The sequence below is a fragment of the Drosophila pseudoobscura genome, chromosome X, assembly GCF_009870125.1.
Source record: "Drosophila pseudoobscura strain MV-25-SWS-2005 chromosome X, UCI_Dpse_MV25, whole genome shotgun sequence".
NCBI classification, from domain to species: Eukaryota; Metazoa; Arthropoda; class Insecta; order Diptera; family Drosophilidae; genus Drosophila; species Drosophila pseudoobscura.
Window position 1 is genome coordinate 4,689,044 of NC_046683.1, and position 25,551 is coordinate 4,714,594.

At 51.3% G+C, this 25,551-nt stretch overlaps 1 protein-coding gene across 4 annotated transcripts; it reads left to right on the forward strand.

The window, feature by feature from the left end:
• Positions 1-673: 673 nt before the first annotated feature.
• Positions 674-24,384, forward strand: PsGEF (Protostome-specific GEF). Of its 4 annotated transcripts, XM_033382585.1 has the most exons (17): positions 678-1,089; positions 2,564-3,529; positions 3,626-3,902; positions 6,896-8,324; positions 9,277-10,165; positions 10,233-10,410; positions 10,480-10,651; positions 14,942-15,481; positions 15,708-17,591; positions 17,651-17,766; positions 18,074-18,082; positions 18,582-18,663; positions 19,766-20,470; positions 20,534-21,060; positions 21,119-21,787; positions 22,214-22,415; positions 22,479-24,384. In XM_033382585.1, exons 2-17 carry the CDS (start codon positions 2,578-2,580, stop codon positions 22,563-22,565), a joined length of 8,718 nt encoding a protein of 2,905 aa, XP_033238476.1. In that variant the 5' UTR covers positions 678-1,089; positions 2,564-2,577; the 3' UTR covers positions 22,566-24,384. The 4 variants fall into 4 exon arrangements, with proteins under 4 accessions (XP_033238479.1, XP_033238478.1, XP_033238477.1 ...); XM_033382586.1 differs by lacking the exon at positions 18,074-18,082 and having other exon boundaries at positions 677-1,089; positions 22,479-22,565; XM_033382587.1 differs by lacking the exons at positions 18,074-18,082; positions 19,766-20,470; positions 20,534-21,060; ... (1 more) ...; positions 22,214-22,415; positions 22,479-24,384 and adding an exon at positions 19,418-19,585 and having other exon boundaries at positions 675-1,089.
• Positions 24,385-25,551: the final 1,167 nt, after the last annotated feature.

Here is a 25,551-nt window from a genome sequence, read left to right on the forward strand (position 1 = left end):
CCTGTTTGTGGGATATTTTATTGGTCTGACGATCAACTATATTTAACATATGTTTCCAGAACTTTTGAGTACTGGTTAATACCAAAACTTTTTTGTAGATCTGCAGAGTTCCACATGCTCTCCTCCCCTGCCTCATTCCTTTGCCGGCCAGCTGAGATTCCGTTACAATCCGATGCAAAGAGACAAGAGAGCGCTCATGCTCACGCTTGCTCTCTTTCTCTCTCTCGCGGTAGTGCGCTTGAGCAGTGGTGGCTTTTCCGAACGGCGCGCGTGCTCAGTAGATACATTTGCTAGCAACATTCAAGCAGCGGTGGGCAACATTTGAATGCCTTTGGAATAGGGAATTATATGATCGAATTGGCGAGATGTCTGTAACACACAAAACTCTGGCGGCCATAAGTTATATAAAATATGCATATGTATATTTGCAATGAATAGATAATGGATGGGAAATGAGGCAATCGGATGGGTGCAACCAAATAAGGTAAAAACAGGTAATTCTGAGTACATATTTTGGATATAATGCCATTTATTGAGAAGCATCCAGAAGAACTGCATCATATAGGGTATAAAAACGTCCATGATCAGCTGGCACTGAAACCAGTTTGCCGGCAACATGAGTACGTACTACCAGCAACATGAATGAAGAAACTGGGCAACATGCCGGGCCGTCGGGTGGGTACAATGGGAAAACGGAAGCACTGCGGAATTTGCGGCATCAATACTCTTTCGGCCACGGATAAGGAAACAACATAAATAGTGTCGAATTTTTTTCTGAATTCAGAAAAGTAGTGATAATATATCCCGAAAAAATATCCAACAAAATCAACTCAAAATTTATCATAAAAATATAAAAATATCCCCAGCAGCAGTTCTTGATTTCCGTTTCCTCGTTTTGGAAAGCTTAAGACGGGGTTTTTTTGTTTCTGTTCAAAACTTTGTGCAAATTTCAAATCTTACAAAATCCATTTATTTGGGCAACTTGTGTTCCTTTGGGTATCCTTCGAGAAGCGACGATAGAGAGCGCGGATAGAGAGCTGTGGTGCAGGACACAAGGCGACCTAGTCGCAAAACAGATCAAGTTTCCAGGTGAGTAATCGTATACGTACTTTGAAGATTATGCAGTAAACCTGATCAAACGGTCATTCGAACCGTTTGAAAATAAAACCCAGCAAACGATGGATCGATCGATCCATCAATTGATCGCTTGATAAGCTCGGTATCCCTTCAATCCCTGCTCGGTTTCCCGTGGCACACCTGGCACACACACGCGCACACACGCACACACGGACACACAGACAAAGGGGCACGCACACATAATAACGATCGCACCCATGAGACAGTCGTCGTGTTTGTCTTTGCTCTAGCTCTAATTTTAATTTAGCCAGAAAAAAAGGCTGGCGATGGAAAATGGGAAACAGAGGAGAAAAAAACCCTAAGACCCTAACCCCTCAAGACACAGACACAGACACAGAGAGACCCAGATCCAGATCAGGGCGGAAGGAGACCCACAAGAAAAGGGGTGGTGCGTCGTCTAATACATTTAATTTGTTGCTGTTTTTTCCTCCCCTACTGCTGCTGCTACCCCGAGCTAATCCTCCAGGCACAAGTCACACGGAAGAGAAAGGACGGAGATGAGGGGGAAAGGCAGGAGTAAGATCGACCGATTTTTGGGTAGGAAGAATAATATTTTTTTTGCTCGCCTTTGCAACGACTGCAGCTCTTGTTCTCGAGCAATTCTGCTCGGCTTTTCATCTCTGGGGTGACGTTTATGGATTACATGAAAACCCATTTCTCTAGACCTGTGTCTGAATGTGTGCCCGTGTGCGTGTGTGTGTGCCTGTGTGCGTGTATCTGGAGGACAAAGACAAGGATCTGGGACGGATCTTTTGAGTCCCCCTTTGGCTTTGCCGATTGCCGCTTTTTGCAAAATGGCATCATTATGCTGGGGCGTAATTGTTGCACAGCCAAACAGATACACGCACACAGATACACAGCTAGAGGGATGGGATCCGCCGAGCAGGATCCTTGCGCGCACATCGCGACTCGCTCAATTTTATGGTTGGCAACCGCAGCGCTTAAAAAATCTGTTTGCAAATTAGCATAAGTTTAATTTCAATTTAAATGCAAACCTGAAATCGCAAAAGCGCGCACGAGAACGAGGCTGAGCGAGTCCTCAAGGATAAAGGAAGACGAGGGACCTCGCCTCGGAGTACGTGAAAAACTCGTTTGCCGCAAAAACAATTTGCAAAATTTCCTGCTTTGTGTGCCCGCCGCTGTCGGCGGCCCTTTGCCCTGCGTTTTCTTCCATTTTTGCATCAAAATTGTCTGGAAGTTTCCAAAAACAAAAACCCAAGAAAGAACGAAAGAAACCAGAATCTGTCGTTGTTGTCCTGATCCGATCCCCTATTTGCTGCCAGCTGCCCATAAATCCAAGAAACCATGCCACAGACCTCAACAATTTTCTGCCACAAGAATCTAGAAATTATCATCGGAAGATACTACCAGAAGGAGTATCATTCTCCCAAGCCTAAGCTAACCCTTCTCTCCTCTTCTGCCGCAGTAGGGAGGGACGACATGCCAACCATGACACGAATGCATCGGCACTCCAGCTCCAGCGCCAGTGCCGTGGTGGAGGAGACGCGCGGCCGCCGGCGCGAAGGCGTTGGGGGCGAGGCCAACAAGGAGAACTACGGCGTGCACTTCATGAGCAGCCCCTTCGGCAACGCCAGCCTGATCGCCCTGCAGGACTTGAGCAACGTCCACGTCCACGGCAAGAGTCCGCAGCGGCGCAGCTTCAGCGAGGGGAGCGGGCCGCGTCAGGCCACCCCGCAGCTGGCGGCCCTCCGCTGCCTGCCCCGAGCTCCAGGCGTCGCACTGGGGGCTGCGGCCAATGGAAACGGAAGTGGTGCTGTGGGAGGACCTGTGCTGGAAGACTCGCAATTGTCGTCCTCGCGGATGGGAGACACCACCCTGGATCGCATGCTGGACGCCATCATCGAGTCGGCGCGCAAGGAGGTGCGCTGCAAGCACACTACAGCAGCCGCAGCCGCAGCTGCCACCACAGCTGCCACAGTGGCCCTGGACTGCGGCGAGTGGAGCGAGACCAGTGTCCACGAGATGGAGGTGCGCACCCCCACCCACCTGAAGCGGCAGCGGGTGGTGCGGCGCAAGAACCCCCACAAGACAGCCACCACCACAGCCACCAGAGAGGGGCAGAGTCGAAGCCGGAGCCAGAGCAGGAGGCAGAGCACGACGCAAGCCCCAATGGAGCACGTGCCCAGCACGAAGCGCTGCCTCAGCTTCTCCAGCTCCACGTCCAGCGACCTGGACGATGACGAGCAGCTGGCCAAGCGCAGCTCGATGGTCTCCACCCCATCGTCGAGCCACTCCAGTGCTGCTGGTACTGGCCTTGGCTCTGCTACTGGTACCACCGGTACTCAGGCAGGCGACGACAGTGACAGCCAGCGGGGAAGCATAGATCTGAGCATCGTCTACGATGCCAAGCAGCGGAAGCTAAATGTACACGGTGAGTCCCAAGGCGTCCGTCCCCATGTCCCCCTGTAGCCATGCCACCTTATGATTGACCTCTGGTATTCATCGCCCATTCTTTGTGCCTTTTCAGTCATCCGCTGTCGTGATTTGCGTCGTTCTCATGGGACCGGAACCGGCATTTATGCCTACGTCAAGGTGGCGCTGGCCCCCGCCCAGCAGTCCGCCCAGTCAGTCCAGCCAGCCATGAGCTCTGGCTTCCAGCGCACCGCTGTCCACCGGCACTCGACGCGGCCGTACTTCGATCAGCGCTTCAGCTTCCCCATCCATCCGGAGGAGGAGGAGCTGGAGTTCGGCCATGCCAATCGGCAGCTACAGCTGGCCGTGTGGCATCGGGATCGCCATTTAAAGTGAGTACGAGTAAGGTCACAAAACAGTTTGTCTGCCAATTGCCTACCCCATACACAATCCTAAATGATTCGCCCCAGCCCCAGCTCCGAGACTCCAGGACTCCAGGACTGAGTCAATTCCATCTTGAGCCATGTCATTCACCCCCAATTGAAGAGCAAAGAGCGAAGAGCGAACAGTGAAGAGTGTAGAGTGGGGCTGGAGTGGATGGAAGAGGACTTGGAGCAGGCAAAAGACTAAGGTCTGGCGTCTGGTTAATTGTAACGTTTTTCTCTGGCCTCGTGGAACTTATAGCGCCTGCTGCATTTCCTGCACATAAACAACCCCAGCCCCATTTCCATTTCCATTTCCATTTCCATTACCATTACCACCCGCTATCCCCACAGAGGGAGGCCTTCCACCTTCCACCATCCACCATCCGGCTTCCACCTTCCACATCCAGGTCATGCGCATTGCGAGCGCTGTGCCTTTCCAGCGCCGTTTCAACTGAATTTTCTGGGCTGACCTGCGCCGCGGCCCGCCAGTTCTCCAGTTCTCAGTTGGAGTGCCAAGCTCGCGCGACGCTGAACAGAAGCACCGTGCAAACAGGGAGAACAGCACAGAGCACTGAGTACCGAGCACCGAGCACCGAGCACCGAGCACCGAGAATCGGAGTAACGGCAACGGCAACGGCCTGGCAACGCTCGACCTCCGAGCAATCGCAGCGAATGTGCTAAAAAGTGTGTGACATCGACATAATCCTCTGGCACCCAATAGTTCTCTGGCTTTATTTGATTATTTTTGTTCGAGTTGAAAGAAGGTGCCACATCCGGTGTGTGCAAGTGTCGTCAGTGCCGTCAGTGCCGTCAGTGTCCAGTGGCAGGCCCAGCCCCCAGAGGCAGGCAACACGAAATTATATAACTGTATGAGTGAGGGCCGCTTGGAAAGTGTAGCATAATTTTGGGCATGCTGCTAGTCTAATGCGAACAGGAAGTGCCCCTCTCGCGGCGAGTGCTAGTGTGCGTGCTGTGCGTGTGCGTGTGAGTGTGCGTGAGTGCGACTCGAAACGTGCATGTGCGTGCACGAGCGTGTGCTTTTCCTCTATGAGCCACGGCGGCTCCACGGAGCAAAGTTAATTGAAATTCAAGGACAAGGACAAGGAACTCTCGTGCGCGGAGCGCCACTTGACCAGCACAGCTTCTAGGGCTCCAGAGCCTGATAGTGGGTGCCATTTGATGGCAGATCGATTTGGTTAGCGGTTATGCAATGGTCACCCCGTTACACACGCACGCCAGCACACGGTGGCCGGACACCGGACACCGGACACCGAGCACCGGAGTCCAGGCCGCAAGCCGCAAGCCTTTCGCTGACGGACAACTAATTGAGCTAAATGGACACCCGGGAATGTCAGCCAGCTGCCATTCCCATTCCCACAACCACTCTTTCTCTTTCTCTTTGTCGCTCTGTCTCTCTTACTCTCTTACTTTGTGTCTCTCTGTGTGTGGCAGAGTCGCTTCTATTTGTTATGCATGCATAATGTAGCACGCACTGAAAGAAACACACACATCCACGCTAGAGAGAGGAGGGTACGGGAGTACGGGGTACGGCAGTAGGGGTAAATGTGTAAATTGTGAAAATAGTTGGGCCAAAGGACTCGTTTTCGAGCGCTTTAAGTCAATTTACAAAACGACTGGCGGCTGAATTATTCATTGCCTGCTTTTCGGCGCTGCCTTGCACCTTCCTTCCTGTCTCTGTCTCTGCCACTGCCACTGCCCATGCCTCTGGCTATGCTATGGCTCTGCCTTTGCCCTCTGCCACTATTCGCATTACATTTTTAATGTCATGCCCCCATTTCGGCCACTCTTGAGTGGGCGGTCCTTGCCTTGCAGACAATCGCGATTGCAATCGCAACAGCAACAACAACAGCAAAGAGCCCCCAAACAACAGAAAAACTTCACCCTACATTCTAGTCGTACTCGTACTCGCACTCGTACTTTGTGCCGTGCTGCCAGCACCACCAACCACCAGCCACGAACCACGAAAATCAATAAAAGTGACCCAAATACGCGCGCCAACTTCAGCTAAAGTGGCCAGTGGCAGATGAGGCGAGAGCCAACGCTACAGTAGGAGCTAGGGCTAGAGCTGGTTCTGGAGGACGAGCCGCAGCAAAAGTAGATAGACCCTCAAGGCATTGTCCAGCCCCCAGCCCGCTCTCTAGGCCACACAACCACCCATCAAAATTGGCCGGGCAAAGCGCATTTCCGGGCCGTGCACAGTGTACGGTGTACGGTGTATGCCGCACCGACATGTGGCAGAGAATGTGACGCCAGCTTAGGGCCGCTAATTGATTTATGTCACGTACGATGGCCGCTGTCTCACCCAAGATAGTGGAGGCGACTGGTGGGGTTAGAAGGCGAAGCACAAACGGAAGCGGAAGCAAGACCCCACCATCAACGGCTTATAAATAAACCAGCCATTGAAATGTCAGTGCAACGTGACGCACAGTGTCCAAAATTGGTATTATCCAATCAAGGCGTTACGGTCCGTAATTACCCTTTACCCTTGCGACATTTGGGCTGGTCGATCCATTCTCACAGTCAAATGAAATGGTGGGAATTTCCTCACAATCGAAATGAGGATCTTTTATCCGTCTCCAGTTAATCCTTTATTCACGAAAACGCTGTCAAGTCGTGGAAAAGTCCACTTGAGATCTGTTCTTTTCCTGATATGTCCTTCTAAGGGATGATACTAGATTATGTAGCTTATTTGTTGACATTTTCGGCTCTTAAAGTAGTTTAATCTCTACGAAAGGACTGCTCCTTTTCAGTGAATAGTCTACAATAAGTTGTTCATTCTTAGGCAGCTTCTCCAGCTCTTCCACCCAAGGATTCTGTGTATTTCGATCAGTTTCCCAAACGGTTTTCCACTTGATTAATCCCCCTCCCCGCCCACAATTCCTGCCTATGCCCTGCGCCTACTAAACATCTCCCCTCTCTCTCTATCGATCCTCCCACAGACGCAGCGAGTTCCTGGGCAGCAGCACCTTCCCACTGAGCGAGCTTCTGGCGGAGAGCCACAGCGTGACCGGGTCCTACAAGTTGCAGTCGCAGTCTCAGTCGCAGGCATGCCTTAGTAGCTGTCGCAGCAGCAGCAGCCGGAGCAGCAGGAGTAGCAGCAGCCAGAGCACTACCACAGCCACCTCCAGGAGCAGCAACCAGGAAGAGCAGGAGCAGGAGCCGGAGCAGGAGCAGCAGTCACTGGCAGAGGGATCCGATATGGCCACAACCACAGCCACAGCTACCCCCCAGAAGTCGTCAGCAGCGACTGCGGCGGCGGCGGCGGCAGCAGCGGCCATGAACCTGGACGAGGTCATCAGCATCAGCATCGACAGCATGGCCGGCACGACGACAGTGGGCGGCAGGGACGAGTGCCTAATGCAGCCGCAGCAGCCGATGAAGCTGAGCAAGAAGGCCCTCCACCAGCGGGACGCCGACGAGAACCTCTTTCTGCGCTTCCTCGAGCTGGATCCGCCCGCCGACGGCAATGCGAACAGCACCACCAGCGCCGCGGGCAATACGGGGGGCTCGGCGAGTGGGGCAGCACCGGGCGGAGGGGGGGCAATCGCCAGTGTCATCTGCAATGTGAACGCCAATGTGAGCAATGCCAACCACCTGAACGGAGCCAGCGGCGGCGGCAGGCGCCAGTCGACCATGGCCAGTGGAGGGAGTGGAGGAAGTGCCGGCAGTGGCCAGCGCCAGCTGGGACGCACCCCGTTCACGATGACCCGGCGTCTGACGCGGACGGAGGAGCGGGGATTCGGCTTCTCCATCGTGTGGACGCACCCGCCGCGCGTCGAGAAGGTGGAGGCGGGCATGTCGGCGGACCGGTGCGGCATTCTGCCTGGCGACTATGTGATCTTCGTCGACAAGCACAATGTGGTCACGATGCCCGAGGCTGATGTTCTGAATTTGATACGATCGCAGGGCTCGACCTTGACGTTGGAGATATTCAGAAGGTCAGGCGCGGGCGCCACCATGGCCATAGACACAGCCACCACCACGGCAACAGTCGCCGCCACATCCCTGTCCACATCCACGGGCACGGAAATAGGGACTGGAACGGGAACGGCCACAGGAATTGGTAGCATGGCAGCAGGTCTTTCCCTGGCCCTGGGCACCTCCAATGCCAATGCCATCACACAGCAACAGCAGCAGCAGCAGCAGATGCAATCCCGGCAGCAGCTGGTCCTGGGCCTGGAGCGCGAGGAGCCGACGAACATGATGAGCCTTCAGCGGACGGGCAGCTCGAGACCAGCCCAGCCACAGGCGCAGCCGCAGCTGAGCAACAACTTTTCGCGTCCGGCCACCGCCTGCTCCGGCACCACCTCCTCCATTGAGGCCGCCAAGCGGCGGCTCCACCTGCCCCAGGTCACCTTCAGCAAGGAGGTAGGCAAGGGCGTTTTGGTCTAACCCGAGTCCCCCAACCCCACCAACCCGCCCCCCAATCCCGGGATATTTTTTTGAATGCGTGTCTTTTCTTTTTGCTATTTGTATGTACATACTTGCAGACCGATTATTGTTTAGTTTTAGAGCTTAAGCAATCGCCATGCGGGCTATCATTACTTACTATTACTATTATTAATCGCCTTTTTTTTGCCCCTACCCAACCCCCACTAGGCCCACCCCCAAAACAAAACGCTTGACAATAAACATTTTTTTTCAACATTTTATTTGATTGTTTTTTTATATTATTTTACTTATTTCTATTAGATGGAAGATCGTTATAGTACTTATATCATGGACTTATATCATATTATATTGTGTGCTTTTTTTTTTTGGATTTCCATTCATCTTTTGTCCCATTTATCCAGCTTCCTTACATTTCCATTGATAGAAGACACTAGGGATACATGTATTCCAGGTATTTCCATATTGAATATATCGTTTTCCTACATTGGGAATGGACTGGTATTGATAGAAGACTCCAATAGATACTAGGGGGTACATGTAACCCAATCCTTGCCACTGCTAATCGTGCTCTATATAAAGAAGTTCTCTCCCAACTAAGTGAAGGAGAAATAACTCTCGTGTACCTAGCCTTTGATTCTCTTCGATTATAATCGAACATTCAAATGAATGTATGCTCTGGATGTTCTTTTCCAAAATCTAACCATTCAAAGTCCGTATAGTCGATAGTATATATCTTTCAGATCAATCCGAACCACTGTTTCGAACTAAATAAGAATACAAAAGCAAAGTATAGTGGCTCTAAAGAGAGGTCAAAAGGGGGTACCCTGTCAAACCTCATGAATCGTTCTTATACCCTGGGCACCCTGTTCGGTTTCTTGCTCTCCGATAATTCTAATCCTTAACTTCTGATCTCTCTACCCTGGTTTAGTCCATTGTGCCCATAACGGACAACCGGCGTCGCTTCCTCCTGCAGCTGATTAGCCGGGAACAGAACTTCACGGCGGCCCTGCACTTCGGGGTGGAGCGGTTTGTGCAGCCGCTGCTGGAGCGGAAGGACCTGATTTCGCCGAACGACCACCGGACGCTGTTCCAGAACATCGACGAGCTGCTCCGCATCGCCGAGGACATACTGGAGCAGCTGTGCAGCGGCGACCAGCACCAGCAGCAGGAGCCGGAGCCGCAGATGAACTTCGCCTCGCGGGTGTACCTATCCAAGACGACGGCCATATGCGCGGCCTACAAGAAGTACTGCAACGGCATCAAGCGGGCCGACTGCGTGCTGGTGAACAAGTCCCGGCAGACGGGGTCCGAGTTCATAGCGTTCATCACGGAGCCGGCGGTGCCGCGCAAGCGGCCGGACCTCACCATGTTCATCCACCGTCCGCTGCAGCACTTCCGCGAGATCCTCAAGCTGATGCAGCTGCTGGCCAGCAACTGCCACGTGGACACCGAGGAGCACAAGAACTTCAGCAGCGTGATTGGGGAGCTGCAGGCGGCCTACCGCGAGATCACGGTCAGCAGCGGCCTCATGGAGCCCCTTGGCGAGGGCCGGCCCCTGCTCACGCTCCAGGACCTAGAGTCGCGCATGGTCTTCACCAAGTGCAAGCCCTTCACGCTGGCCGTGCAGGGCCGCCAGTGGATCTTCGGCGGTGATCTGTCCCGCGTCGAGGGCCGCTCCATCAAGCCATACTGGACGCTACTCTTCAGCGACATCATCGTCTTCGCCAAGGTCAGCCGCGATCGGGTGCTCTTCATCACCGAGGAGCCCGTGCCCTTGGCCAATGTGGTCGACTCCTGTTTCCACATGCGCAAGAAGAGTGAGTACCCCTCTCGACCCCCATGCCCCCTGATGCCCTTTTCGACTTATTCGACTCCCCTCCGCAGCCACCGAGTTCCGTTTGACTGTCGATCCCAATGGCCGGCTGGCCGAGAGCCCCACGGGCTACTGCGCCCCCGATCTCAGCCGGACACCGAGGCGGGGCGCCCGCCGTAAGAGTCTCATCCTGCGCGCTCCCTCCCTGGAGCTGAAGGCCGTGTGGCAGAACCTGCTGCAGCGCCAAATGTAGGTCGTCCGCGATGTCTCTCAAGGGGGCAACCATCCTAATCAACTTATACCCGTTCTTCCATGCAGATTCCTGGTGAACGCAGCCCTGGGCTCGACGCCCCTGTCCAGCCCCCTGGACTCGCCGGATGTGCTGAACACACTGGTGCCACTGAGTGATATTGGCATGACCTCCGCCTCGATGGCCTCGATGAAGCTGCCATCGCTGGACAGCATCAACCTCAAGCAGCAGAAACAGCAGGTGCGTCTCTTTCGTAGCAAGCGCCTGGACAGCGGCGATTCCTACGAGAATCTGCAGAGGCTGGCCAGCGCCGTGCGGCACAGCTGCGCCACCAGCACCACCGCCAGCGCCACCACCAGTGCCTGCGCTGCCACCCAGACGCCGCTGCAGTCGCAGCTGTGCTCCGCCTCGCTGCCCTCGCGCACAACGTCGCCAGCCCGCCTCCCACTGGGCGAAGGCCACGGCCACGGTCACGGCCACTCGAATGGCTCCTGTGGCGGCTCTGTGCCCAACGGTGTGGGTAACACGGCGACGGTGATGGGCGGTGGGGCAGGCGACAGCTCGCTGCGGCGCTTCAACACGAACTCAATGAGCTCTTGCCTGAGCAGCAGCGCCAGCCTGACGGCCCAACCCCACACCCAGACCGCAGCCCCATCCCTGTCCCTGCCCAGCGCCAGCTGCAAGTGTCTCACGGCCATTCCGGAGGCAAGCAGCGAGCCCCTGCCTGTGGCCGTGTCCGTGTCTTTGTCCGTGGCCACGGCCGCGCGACCCCCATCGCAGAAGCTGCTCGAGTTCAGCCTGAGCTCGGTGGGACGCTCCTTCATCGACGAGGCCGCCAATGTGGGGGTCGGCGGGCAGGTGTCGCTGACCACCCCCGAGACGCCCACGCCCAACATCTCGCCCAGCTCGCAGCAGTGCAACTCGGACGCCTTCTCCAATGACTTTGTGCCCCCGGGCGGGACGACGGGACGGAAGACCAACATTCCGCTGGCTGAGTTCGGGGGCTCGTGGGATCTGCTGGAGCTGGACCTGCAGCTGCACGAGGTTAACCTGGATCCGTGCTACGACACGGATGTGGAGGAGTGCATCTTCCTGGGTGACGGGAGAGTGGGCCTGGACAATCCCGACGGCGACGGGGACGGGGACAATGACGAGGACAGCGACGATGACAGCGTGGTGGTGGACGATGATCCCTTCGGCATGCTGCCCACCAAGCCCACGCCACCGGACTCCCTGGATCTGTGATTTGACTTTTGGCTTCAGACGGACGCCACCGCCACTGCGACGACGGTCCCGGGAGATCGGGGTGACCCTGGGCTCCAAGAAGACCCCTGCTTCCCGACCATGGACAATCTTTGAATCGACGAGCTTACCGACAAACTACCACTGATCCACCCTTAACCGATACCCTTAACCGATACCATTACCATTACTCTACTCTCTCTATCTCTCTCTCTCTCTCTCTTGCTACCTCATCGGCTGTTCCCTCTTGATTGCTCTGCTTCTGGTTCTGGTTGTGGCCAACTCCAGCTGCAACTCCCTTTTTGCTAGACTTGCTTTGTACTCGAACAGTCACTGGCTGCAACACAGTTTGAAGTTTGAGGAAAACGGGTACTGGATTATACTCGTACTCCTACTAGTACTCGTGCATGGGTACTCATGGGTACTCGTCTTTCATTACTCGATGATCAATCGAATGGCCATGAGTGAGATGTGAGACTACGATTATCCCTGGAGTATTGTACATACGTGCCTAAACCCTTGCTATGCCTCTCCACCTTGCTCGCTTTGCGCATTGTACACACATATATATAATTAGACACCGACAAAGAACCGATGTACATACGAGTATGTACGTATAATTATAGCCCCGTTGAGAGCCCTCCGTTGTAATCGTGTTTGTTCCATCCAAGTCGATTCTGAATCGAGTGTAAATAGTAGGTATCACTACGAAGAGTGCCCCAGACGATGCTCGTTATTCAATACACCAATGTTGTAAGTGTGTGTAACGCTAGTACTTAATTCTTACCACTTATAGTCACATATATACCCACTTAGAGTACATTTGTTACAATATAGCCATACCATATAGCTATAGCTAGTCAAATATACACGCACCTACTTGAAGCAAGAGAAAAGAACGCCCCAGAGCACACTCTCGAGGGGGACGAGATCGTTTTACAAGACGTTTATACATTATATACGATATACATACATATATTCCATACTCTCCTAGTCGCTCCAATTCGTATTATCCATTTTGATTGAGACTTTTCTGCCAATCCAACAAAATCGAAATGAAAATCAAAATGAAAATGAAACAAAAACCAAACAAATTATTATATCTAGTGTTAAAAAATGCTTCCATTTTGTAGCCAAATTGAAAATTTATTACTGTTATTGCTGTTGTTATATTACCTTAGCCTGTATCTAGATCGGGACGCGGAACCCTCTCGTATTCTAAGTTAAACATTAGCCAAATATTGTTGCCATTCTTAGATTCGATTCCCCAATCCCCGATCCCGAAAGCAATTCAAACTGTTCAAACATCTTCCTTATAGAATAGAATACATAACATACTATATAGTATATAGTGTATAGTGTATAGTGTATAGTGTATAGTATATAGTACGTCTAGCTAGTACACACTATATAAACCTATGTCTATAGCTGTAATGAAACTTTGCTCAGTCGTCGCAGGGCACTTGGCTGGATGGCAGGGGAACCCACTCGTTCATATGTATCTGATCCATCTGTCGATATCGAGGTCAATTATCAATGACAAGCACTTTGTTGCCTTTTAAAAGACTCCATGTAGATACCACCCATTCATTCCCCATTCATTCACTCATTCAGTCATTTGAGGGCTCGCACAGTGGGCCTTATTTTGGGGGGAATATTGTAAACATAGTTTCTTCCTTCAGAATAATTGTATGGCAGGGGCACCGCTGTGCGAGGCCGTCCAGCCAGGACGTTCTGGCGACTCTTAGCTAGTCTCCGGTCTAACCTTTATACACGCACACACCTGTACGTCTACGTCTGTGGCAAGTTTTAACGGATTATGGTATCAAGGAGTATCAAGCATACGCCGCGTGGTCTTTTGCGGCTCGGTTTTCGGGTGTGCCTTGAGCAATAACCAAAATATGTATCTCTCTATACACCATATATAGTATATAGTATATACATCTACATATTCATTCATATTCGTATTATGTGTAATCTGTATGTACGTCTAGAAATTTTTGATTTGATGTTTTTTGCCACTTTACATACTCGTAACACGAGAGGATCGAAATCGACTTAGAGATTGAGATTGCGATTGCGATTGCGATGAGAAACGAGATGCATTCAAATAATAATAATAAAAAACCAAATGATTCTTTGACTAAAAACGCTTGTGCTGTTCTTTTTATTTCATTAAAAAAAAAAACCAAAAAAACAAAAGAAACAAAACAAAACTAAAGAGTTAACCAAGTAGAAACCCACCGAGCACTCATTCAAAACGTTGCCCAATATCGCTCCGCATTTATCTAGATCCTGGTCAAATCCTGCGCTTACAAAAATTGGTCGATCCTTAAGCAAAACCGAAACAAGATCAATTTTCCCACAAACAAAAAACAAAACAAAAACAAAACCAAAAAAGAAAACACCAAGAGAAAACCAAAATTGATAAATTAAAAATTGTGATGGACTCAATTTTAGTTTTAAGTTCGAATTGCTTCTTCTACTAATTCTTCTCCAATTTCCAATTTCCAACTTCAATTTTCCACCTCCAATCTTTCAACTTTTGAATCTTAAATCGCTTATTTGTTGTTGTCGTTTGTAACTGTAACCGTAACTGTAACTGTACCCGTTATCTGTTTACCGTTAACCATTTTTGTAGCCGTTAGTTGTGCCGTTTTGTATCCGCCCCCACAACCTTCCCCCCACTAGAAAATCAAATTACCAACCTCCAAGAGAGAGCAAGAGAGCAAGCGTTTTTAATCAAAGCAAAAAGAAGGTCGTACGAGTGTTATTATTTCCTTTCCGTTCCGTTTCTCCGTTGAATCAATCGATCAAAGATCTCAGCCAAAGGCAAAAGCAAATGCAAAAGCAACAAACTAACCTCAAAAGTCAAAGCAAAGCAAAGCAAAAAGAGAAACAAAAACAAAGCAAAAGCAAAAGATAATCCAAGCAAAAGCAACAATGCAAGAGAATCCAAGACCCTCCGACTTGGAAAACCATTCCAAATGTTCCAATGAGCCCATCACAAATTTTAATTTGCCAAGCAGCGTTCGGGCAGCCTTCGGGCGTCGTTCGGGCGTCATTCGGGCAGCGTTCGAGCAGCGTTTGGGCAGCGTTCGGGCAGCGTTCGGGCAGCGTTCGAGCAGCGTTTGGGCAGCGTTCGAGCAGCGTTCGGGCAGCGGTGGGTGGGTTATGGGCGGGTTTGGTGGTGTTCCAGTTCCAGTTTCTCTTCCCGTAACCGTTCCCGTTCTCCAGCCCAGGTAAGACACGGGCCACGCAGTCACTTACACTCCATTATTTTTGCAGCAGCGTAACAGCTCTCACGGCCATGCCCACACCGGGGGTTCAGGGGCGGCCGCCTCCGCTGGCCACGCCCACGGACACACACACACACACGCACACGGCCATGCCGTGGAGCAGATCGAGCTGTTGATCGACGAGAAGTGCCGCATTTTGAACAAGACCGGCACGCCCAAGTCGAGCGCCCTCCACCTGGCCAACTGGATGAAGGGCCAGCTGGACAAGCAGCAGCAGCAGGCCCGACTGGCGGCCATCGCCCGCTCCCAGGAGAACATCACCGCCGAGGACGAGCAGCTGATCTTCAACAGCGACAGTGAACAGGACGAGCGCATCACGTACTGGACGCGGCAGCAGCTCGAGAAGCGCACCAAGGAGCTCAACCTGGCCAAGGAGAACGGCGCTTTGTTGGCCAAGCCGAACTTTGGTGGCAAGCGACTCAGCGGCGTTGAGGAGCTCAGCATGAGCGCCGCCTCGGACATCTACTCGGAGGCGGAGGGTGTGACCAGCCAAATCAGTCAGTCGCACAGCACCACATCGGACAGTCAGGTGAGAGGAAATCATTTCTGGTGACCCGCCGGAAAGTATGCTATGAAAAAGCTCACCATACTTTCGCATACTATCCACTCAAAGTCCACCCACTCAAAAATCTGAATCCAGTCCCCATATAATAGGTATTCAGTCAAAAAATCCCACCCACTCAAAGTCGAAAGACCACCTGTCGCCTCCCAGTAACCGCTAACCCCTGCTTTATCTTCCGCATCCGTCCCTGTAGATTACAGTACGCTCGAGCCCCATTGTGCTGGACAAGCTGGCCGTTTGCCGACACTGCCACAAGAATTGCCAGCAGAGCGGCCCCGGCGGCGGCCGTGCCGGTGCCGCTGGCATCAATAACTCCGGCTCCACGCCCGTTCTCCTCTGCAACTCCCTCAAGGTGCAGCACAGCCAGTCCTCGCCGAACCGATGCTGTAAGCTTAACGGGATGGCTGGGGGAACGGGATCGGGCACGGGAACGGGCACGGGCACGGGAGCAGGCACCGGAACGAGCAGCGTGACCAGCATGTCCAGCAGCACCATCACGGGGGAGCTGTCATCGAAGGTAGTCGCTAGCAGCAGTCGCCGGGAGACCGGCGATACGGAGAGCGATGTAGCCCAGCTGATCACCGACGAACTGTCCCTCTCCCAATCAGAGGCCACGGACGAGAGCGTTGGCGCCATTCCCAACAGCAGCAGCAGCGCCGGCGATGGCTCCAAACTACGAATTCTAGATCCTCAGCCACCGGCGGTGGCATCGGTGGCATCGGTGACATCGGGGGCAACGGTGAGTCCACCAATGGCTATGGCAAATGGCCATTGCTCAGGCGGTTCACCGAAGCCGTTGCCACCACCGCGACGCACTCGCATCGTGGCCCAGATGTGCCAAGAGCCCGCAAGGCCACGGGCCAACCAGCAGGTCAAGGCCATAGTGACGATCACTGAGACGGCACGGATCATGCGCAGCAGCGAACGAACAGCCCACCCGCACTCTGTGGGATCGGGAGGATCCGGCTCGGTGTCGGGGTCACCAGCCAAATATGCCGCCTGCCACTGCCGCTGCACTCCTGAGGACTTCACGCACGCCCAACTCTCGCCGGACAAGATGGAGCACCAGACCTGCAAGCTCCTGGAGTCGCCCAAACAGACCGCCACCACCACATCCACATCCTCAGCAGCCGCAGCCGCAGCCTCAGTGACAGCGGCACAGCGGCAGGAGGATGAGCAGCTGTCGCTGGTGCTGATTGGACTGGCCCAGTTTGCGCCGGCGGCCAAGCTGTGTGGGCAAGGGGAGCGGGTGCCACCTTCAGTCCTCCATCAGAGGGAAGAACCTAATGACGCCCCCACGATAGCCGTGGTGCCACCAACGCCCGACGCCGTGCTTACCAAGACGAGCACTCATGTGTGGGACAACAGCGGAGGAGGAGCGGAAGCGCCAGTGGGTGGAGTGGCCACGACTAGCACGGCCACCACTACAACGAAGCAGCCGCGCCAGGCGATCATTGAGAACATACCCGAGGACTCGTGCGACGAGTCGCCGCTGGACGAGGAACCTCCGTACAGGCCCATGACCAACGCACTGAGACGCTTCGGCACGATGTCCAGTCTGGAGAAGCTGCCCTCTGACGATCGCATGGACGAGGCCGACGAGCTGGACGACGACATAGAGCAATACACCTCCAATGGCCACGACGACAGCCCCCACAACGAGGATGTGGACGATGACGATGAGGACGAGGATGAAGACGACGCAGGCTCGGACAAGGCGCTGGCCCAAAACCTTAACGAAATGGTCGGCTGCTCTAGCTCGACTCCAGCGCGTGCCATGGTCAATGGGGATGTGCTGGCGAGTGGAGCCTGGACCAATCGGGCTGGGGCCTTTGTCTCCGACAAGATGTCCTTTTTCGAGGAGTCGCGTGCCTTCATCGACAAGTACTTGGGTCGCTGGAGTGCCGAAGATCCCCAGGAGCAGCCTCAGCAGACGGCCACCTCCGAGACGGATGAGCAGATGGACGAGTGCACCTCGGGGGCAACCAGCGGCGAGGAGGTGTGGGGCACGCCCACCAGTGGCGGGGACAACGAAGACAACGACCTGCAGCTGATCAACTCGGAGAACACGCATTCGGTAAGATGCAGTGCCTTCATAGGGAACTGCGATAGAATAATCTTTTCACTGCACTTTAGTCACCCACCAAGTCGAGCACCTCGCTGAACGATGACGATGACACGGAGCTGATGATGGACGAGCTGCTGATGGCCCCGCCGATGACGGCCAGCACCATACGGGGACTGCTGCCACGGTATGTAGGGTGGAGTGGAGTCCCGAATCCGAGTCCGAATCCACTCCTAGCTATAATACTCTTATGCGACACACACACACAGCTGGTAGAGCCACTAGACTAGACCCATAAGCAGCTAAAGCCGCATCAGTATGCAGCCAGACATGAGCCCATCTACTCGTAAACTCGTATATTCAATACAATACAATACAATACTCGTATATCGTATAGATAAAAACTCTAGAGATAGTACCTCCATTAGCCCTACTCTAACTAAGTAAACGAATTCTCTTCTTTTGTGTATTCCTTTGGACACTTTCTTTCGTAGATTTTACAGGTGTTTTTCTTTCGTTTCCATTCGTTTCACCCCAACCAACCACATCCACACCCGCCCACAACCCAATTCGATTCGTATCTGTGTATCTACTCGTACATCCATCTCTCTATAGTATTGCTCAATCATTTTCGGGTTAGCTTTAGACTCTAGTCATAGCCATAGCTAGATCAAGGATCGAGGACCAACGACCAACGGACACGAAAGGGCGGATAGTCTTTCTCTTTATGTAGTGTATCCTTGTATCTACTATCTATATATATATACATACATATATAATTTGTATATCTATTCAAAAATTGATGCATCATTTACGAGTACTATGTCATCGACACACACAAGCACACCTACATATATCGAATCCAATCAAAACATCGATCAAATATTGCTAAATTCAAATTGAAATTCGTTTACATACTATACGCCATACATACATCATACGTATTATCGAATCGTATCGAACCGTATATCGTAACCGTATATCGATACATGTCATGCTTAGACGTCGTCTTGAGCCCCTTTTCGAGGAGGAGACCGAGAGCGACGAAGAGAAAACCCAGCAGGACAGCGATGACATCAAAAAGGTGGGTCGTTATTACAGCAAATCCCAAAATCAAAACCAAACCAAAAACAACATGCTCAAGCTTTCTTGTGCGATTCTTCTGCATGGCAACACTGGCGCGGGGCAATGTCATGCATGGCAGTGCCGTCCTTGCCTGAAGCAACTGTACAGTGTCCACCTCAAAAGCAAAAACAATAGAGACAGAAGTCTTCGGTGTACCGAAGCGGAAATGCCCCTGCAAAGAACTATAGAGTCTACTCTATATGGCATATAGTATCACTTTGTAGAGGTATTCCGAAGCGATGATCTGCATATAATTCCACCTGCATGTAGCCTAAGACAATCATCAATTTAGCTATCTATCAAACACTCAATGAACTAACTTGAATTCACTTTGGTTTGTCTTTCTATTTTGTCTATACTTTCATTTTCATATGCCACACCACCAACGACTGCAACTCGCTCTATCGCTCATCTACATCCATCGATAAATCCACCACCATCTCCGCACCATCATCAATCAAACAATCAAACAATCGAACAATCATTTATCTGTATTTACACTATATATTCATATTTGTTGTGTGTAAACTGTACCTTTTGCCTGCCGCAATCTCTCTGAGCGCTATTTTCATGTATTTTTGTGTAACTTAATTAAACTTGTTGTTTCTTAAACTTATCGTTATCGTTATCGTTGCCGCTATCGCTATGTTATCGCTATCGTTAACTGGCATTGTGCGTACAACTTCATATATACTCGTACATATATCAAATAGAAAGTCGTAGTGAAATTAGTGAAGCTTTAGCCAATACTGCAATATTGCGAGCTCATAACCATCACACGCCTGGACGGGGACGACGACAACAGAGACGATGACAGCGAGAACGATTGACGACCGCTCACCGATCCACCGATCTCCAAATTGAACTCCAATCCCCAATCCGATAAATCGAAATTCCGTACCGCCAACGCACCACCGAACCGCATCCACTCAGAATCCTCAGAACATCCACATCAACATCAACATCCACATCAAGCGCCAGGCGCAAAGCGCAAACTGCAAGCAGGAAGCTCTATCTAAACCAGAATTGATTAGTTGAATTCTATTCCCAACAATTGGTAGGGGGAAGCAACGACAAATGGCCACTACCTAGAGGATTCAGCTGGAAGCTCAAGCGACGAGGCAGCCCCAGTGGTGCCGGATCGGGAGGAGGATCCGGAGGAGGAGCATCAGCATCAAAAGGAGCTGGAGCAGGAGCTGGAGCTGGAGCCGCATCTGGAGCAGGGACATCTGGGGTATCAACAGCAGAGATTGCAACCGAACCTGGGGCCACGTCCGTTGCTCACTACCATGCTGCTGCCCACTACGGCCATAACCACGCAGATGGAACCATCACCACGACCACCACCAGTACAACGAGTGGGTCCACCGCCAGTGGTGGCCTTATCCTGCGAGTATCTGCTCGATCAGCGCCCCTCTATACCCTTGACAGCCGCATCGCACACGACGAGGTCGTACAAGATGCCAGCTACGATCAGTGGGCCAGGGCCAGGTCCAGGCCCAGAGATAGAGAAAGAGAACTCCACCACGACGCCATCATCTCGGCCGCCTCCGCCTCCGGCTGCAGCAGCGACAACGGGCAGGACGTCGATGACGACGGCGAGTCGAGCTCCCTCGTCGACTACTACAACAACCAGCAGCGGGAGCGACACTACGAGCTCCGGAGGCAGAGCCAGCGGCAGGCCAGCGAGGTTTATACCACCGCCGCCGCCTCCGCGTCGCTTGCTGCTCACGCAGACCAATCTAAGCGCTGCCCCACCCAAAACGGTGAGTCCAATCCTCCAGCCCTGCGATCCTACTTGCCTTTGACCCCGTCTTGTGTGCCCACAGGAGCCACCTCAAAGAAAATCTGGCGCTACTGCTGACAGTGGCTCCTCGGCGGCTGTCGGCGACGCCGCCAGCGCTTCGGTCCCAATCGCTACCGGGTCAAGGACAATGCCAGCGGCGATTACCAGCAGCTCTACGCCGGCGCCGGCACCGTCCCAAAAACGGCCATCGTCAACGATAATCGAGACCTGCCTGCTGGGGCAGGCACCCAGGCCCGCCTCAGCCATTTCATCAGCAACAGCCTCGAGGATACCAAAGCCGAGCCGGGCGAGCCCCAGTCCCACCCACCGTCAGAGCAGCCCGGCTATAGCGGCGCCACCACCAGCGGAGGTGGAGGCGCAGGCGCAGGTGCAGGCGAAGGCGGGGGCAAACGGAGACGCTCAGCGTTCGGCACACGCTGCCCCAGCGCCCCACGCTGGCTGCGGTCTAAGTCCAAGGCTGGAAATGCGGCTGGCCCTCAATCACGACATCCTAGGGGACGAGGACTTGATCTGCTACGAGCCTGGTCCAGATCTAACAACTATTCTGGGGTGAGCAGTCCTCTTCGCATTTGTTTCGATATGAACATTATCAGCGTTATCCTTGCAGGCACGACCTCTCCACATTTCATCGTCTGACGGGTCGCGATTTATTGAGTCGTTCAGCCACGAATCGGGTGCAGCCAAAAGAGGCTGTCATATCGTACTCTCAACAACGCAACTCAAAGATGGACACGCCGACGGTGAACCGTCGTCCACGTCCGCTCTCGGCCTCCGTCCAGAGCAACCACAGCAGCAGCAGCCACGGCAGTCCTTGTACCGCTGGTTCAGCTCGTGCCGGAGGCGATCCACGCAGCCAGCAGGCCAGTCCAGGTCCATGGACCGGTTCTGGATCTGCGGGTCGAGCCGGCGCCGGGAGCGGAAGCGGCGCCGACAACAGCACCGCCTGCAGCTCCAGCAGAGGCGGGAGCAAATTAGGCGATCTGGAAATCTTAGCGAGACGCGAGAAGATATACTGCATGTCTCAATCGAGGAGTGGCTGTCAAGTCAGGGAGACATCCACGACCTCCACAACGATGGTGGCAACGATGACGATGGGTACGGTGATGACGGAGATGGCATCGAAACGCGACTCTTCCTCGCCCACCCAAGCAGTAGCAGCAGCTTCTCTGACGAGGACGATGAGTACTACTTCGATGGACGGAGCGGTAGCCACCAGTACCACAACAACAATGACTGAAGCATTCCTCGAAACGGAAGTGGACAAGTCGAAGCGATTGTGAGTCGGAATCTGATGTGAAGTGGGAGGGAACCATCTAAGGGGTTTGATAACTTGAGATTAGCAGAGTGTATCAATAGCGCGTGTAAAGCCTCTCAAAGTTCTATGGTTATTGTTAGTTTTGTGGATCCTAAAAGTGCGATCTTATCACAGAAAGGTGACCAAGGCCACAAATGTAAATACCACCCCTTGTAGAAAAATACGACAGAAAATCTCGACAATTAAGGGCGGAAGTCGACCTATAGACGTCAATACCGTCTTTAACGATATCCTATTCCATGCCAAATTAGCAGTAGGGATTAAACAAATAATGGTGAGCCCGATAGCCGATAGGGGTGTTCCATGTTGTTATTGTTGGACTGCTCCGAAATTCAAAGACCTATGGGATGATCATCGTGTGAAAATGTAATATTATTCCGTTTACAGAATCAACTTTATTAAGCGTCGCAACTCTGAGATAACCGCTAGTAGCAGCAGCAGCACCCCCAACCACTCCGACGGAGCCCTTGGCGAGCAGCCCCAACCGAGCCAAACCCAGGCCCAGGCCCAGGCCCAGAGTCAGAGCAGCCTGCTGCCGCAGGCAGCCGAACCCGCGGAGATGGCACAAATGTCGCCGCGCAAGGACAACGTAAGCAGACAAAACATGATTATCCTTTGCCAATCGCACTGACCCATTGCTACACTGATATAGGACAAGCCATCTCTGAATCGCCGCCTGTGGAAACAAATCACCAAACGCCGACGCACCAACTCCGTGTCCCAAATAGTCGCTGGTTAAGGTGTCACCATTCCCCCCCGCCATTCTTTGTCCAAACGATTTTCGGAAGATCCCAGCATCCAGCATCCGATTGCGATCCTTAGCCAGTGCTTAATAGCTTTTATTGTGTTCTGTGGGTAGATTTTAGTTAATCATAAGTTGAGCACGACGCATCCGAAGGGCAGCCAATTGACTGGAGAACGGATGGTCTGGAGTCCGTGTCCCTGTCCGTGGCAGTACGTCGGCTCTCCTTGAGGTCTAACTTGCTAGTGGCCTGTGTTGCGCTGCCACGGAAGTTGCAGTGGTGCTACGGACTTCCGGCTGTCTGGATCTACCAGCGGGCTGCCACACCAACAATGGACTGGCATTGAGCAAATACCAAACTACCAAACACCAACAACAAGAAACAGGAAACAAGAAACAAGCAACAAGGGGGGAAAATATTTAGTAGAGTACGAGTATGTTAGGTTTTTTGATACAACTTTGTAGGTAGTGAATCCTGGGATCGATCACAGGGCCACTCTTGGCGTCCAATTGCGTCCAAAACGAATCTCCTGCCAGCAGTCGGCAGAAGGCAGAAGTCAGAAGGCAGTAGAAGGCAGACGGGAGGCAGGAGGCCAAAGAACTCAGTCCAAGCCAAATACGATATAGACAACGAATGGCAGTAAGTTGGCAGTGAGGGGGCATACAACTACTGGGGCACAGTACGAGTAACTCACTCTCCCCAAACACACAACACACAAACACACACACAGAGACACATTACTCGTAACACACATGCAATCCAGCCAAATGAATATACATAGAAGATATAGAAGAATTCGAATGTTTACACTGACTATTTTTTAGAGGAGATAGATATAGAGCATTCATTAGCAATATACGTGTACGTGTACTTGTGTACGGAGTAGCTTAGCAGTTGGGTTGTTCCGGGGGCTTTTGATATTGGTTCGTGTTCGTTTAGTTCTAGTTCTCAATTAACAATGAAATTGCCTTACGTATTCAATGAACTATTGTATTGGTAGCTTAAAGTAGTGCTCTTTATACATACATTTTACGCATTTTGCAATTGTCCAGCAATGTCAGCATCGGGTCAGCATCAGTATCAGCATCAGCTTCAGCAGTCAGCAGTCAATACGAGTAGTATGCCACTAATGAATTTTAAGAATTTAAATTCCACATTTTTCTCAAACTATTTACAAGGAAACTTTTTCATCAGAGTCTTATAAAAGTATAGCGAAACTTTGTAGTTTATTTCACATTGAAATTGAAAAATGAAATTGAAAATATTTGAGATTAAGATCGAAACTGAGACCGAGACCGAGACAGAGATCGAGAGCAGCGCTCCGCTGAGATGCTAAGAAATTATACGAGTTAATAATGACAAACGATGAAGTACATTTATCAGCTTTAATAGAAAATCTAATAAATATATACATATATTATACATGAATCTAACTAGTTCTAGTCGTAGCTAACTAATTGATATACGAATTAATTTTCAATAGAGTGGACTTGTACGTGTACGTGTTATTAGGCATTTACCACTCACACCACACTCTTGGGGCATGGCATCCATTGATTCAGCACCATGTACCACGTACCACACCACGAACAGTGTCTCAGTATTCAGTAACTTTCTTTGTAAAACTCAAACACTGACACACTCACAAATCCGAATATCCAATACTCGAACATGCATATATGTGCATGTATATAGGGTATGGATGATTTTTTTTGCGGTCGGGGTCGAATCTTGTATTTTAGTGCAGAAGTGAATTTTCCTCTTGAAATTCAATAAGAAATTCAATTATTTAAAGATGAAATTACAGAAAAAAAACAAAACATACAAATAATTCAATATACAATAAATCAAAATCAAAATGATCAACAATTGGTTTTCATTCCTGGGATCTCTTCTGATTTCAGGCTTCTTTCCCCAAAAGGACTCCCTCAGAGAAGCCTCATCAATGGAATATTTTTAGCACATTACAAATACGTACATATGTATATTAGGAAATATTTACCATACCTTTCCATATTCTAGGGCAGCGGTAGGTGCCTCTTCTCGCACACTGGCTCTCTGGCTTCCGTTTTCGACGAACAAATCACGAAAAACAACCCTTAATATTGCATTTTTTAGCTGTACTTGTATTTAGTATCTGTAGATATGAAATCCAGAAATCTGCATGTTCGGTAAGATATTCTTTGATGTTTATTTGTTATTTAGACCATTAGGATTGATAGTTCTGGTGTCAATTATCCTTAAGATATACCTATGTATTAGAGCCCAGCATAAACAGGCAATCAACGTGTCAGCTTTCTCGTTACATCGAATCGCAAGTCGAAAATTTCAGTTTTTTTAGCGATCACTCTTGATTTGATTTTCTGTAGAGAGAACGGGAAAACATCCACAAAATCATTTTTGGTTAAGACAGACTAGAAGCCGAACAGCCACGTTCAGTGTGGAAATAGACAGCTCACCCGTATAAAGGTAGTCGAGGATTACCTTAAATGCCTCCAACGGAACCGAAATTTGACTCGGACATGGCCCCGTATTGGGCTGGTAGGGGCTGATCCTCCACAAGGAAACACACGTCCGAGTTTATGTCGCTCATGCTGAGACGCCTTCGACGAAGATTATGATGGGGTGTTCTCCTTCTCAGGGCTGCGATTCTTAGCGGTAACGGAAATATATACAAGTATGTTGATATTTTGATATATTTTTGACAACATTAGCTAGCAACCGTACCATCATATCACCACTTTTTCCTTTAATGGTCTCTCAAACCCTTCAGCAATTCGTAATACTCTACACATATTAAAAAAGCTTCCTATTCGGTATGTGCCTTATATGCGAATTTTGATTTCAATATAGAATACTAGAAGGATGGCCAACTCTCTATCGGATTAGGGAGACACATATAGAGGATTCGTAAAGATGGAACGCATTAGAGAGGCATGATGTGTATGGCTGTGCAGGACCCTCTGTGTATAGTGATTCCAT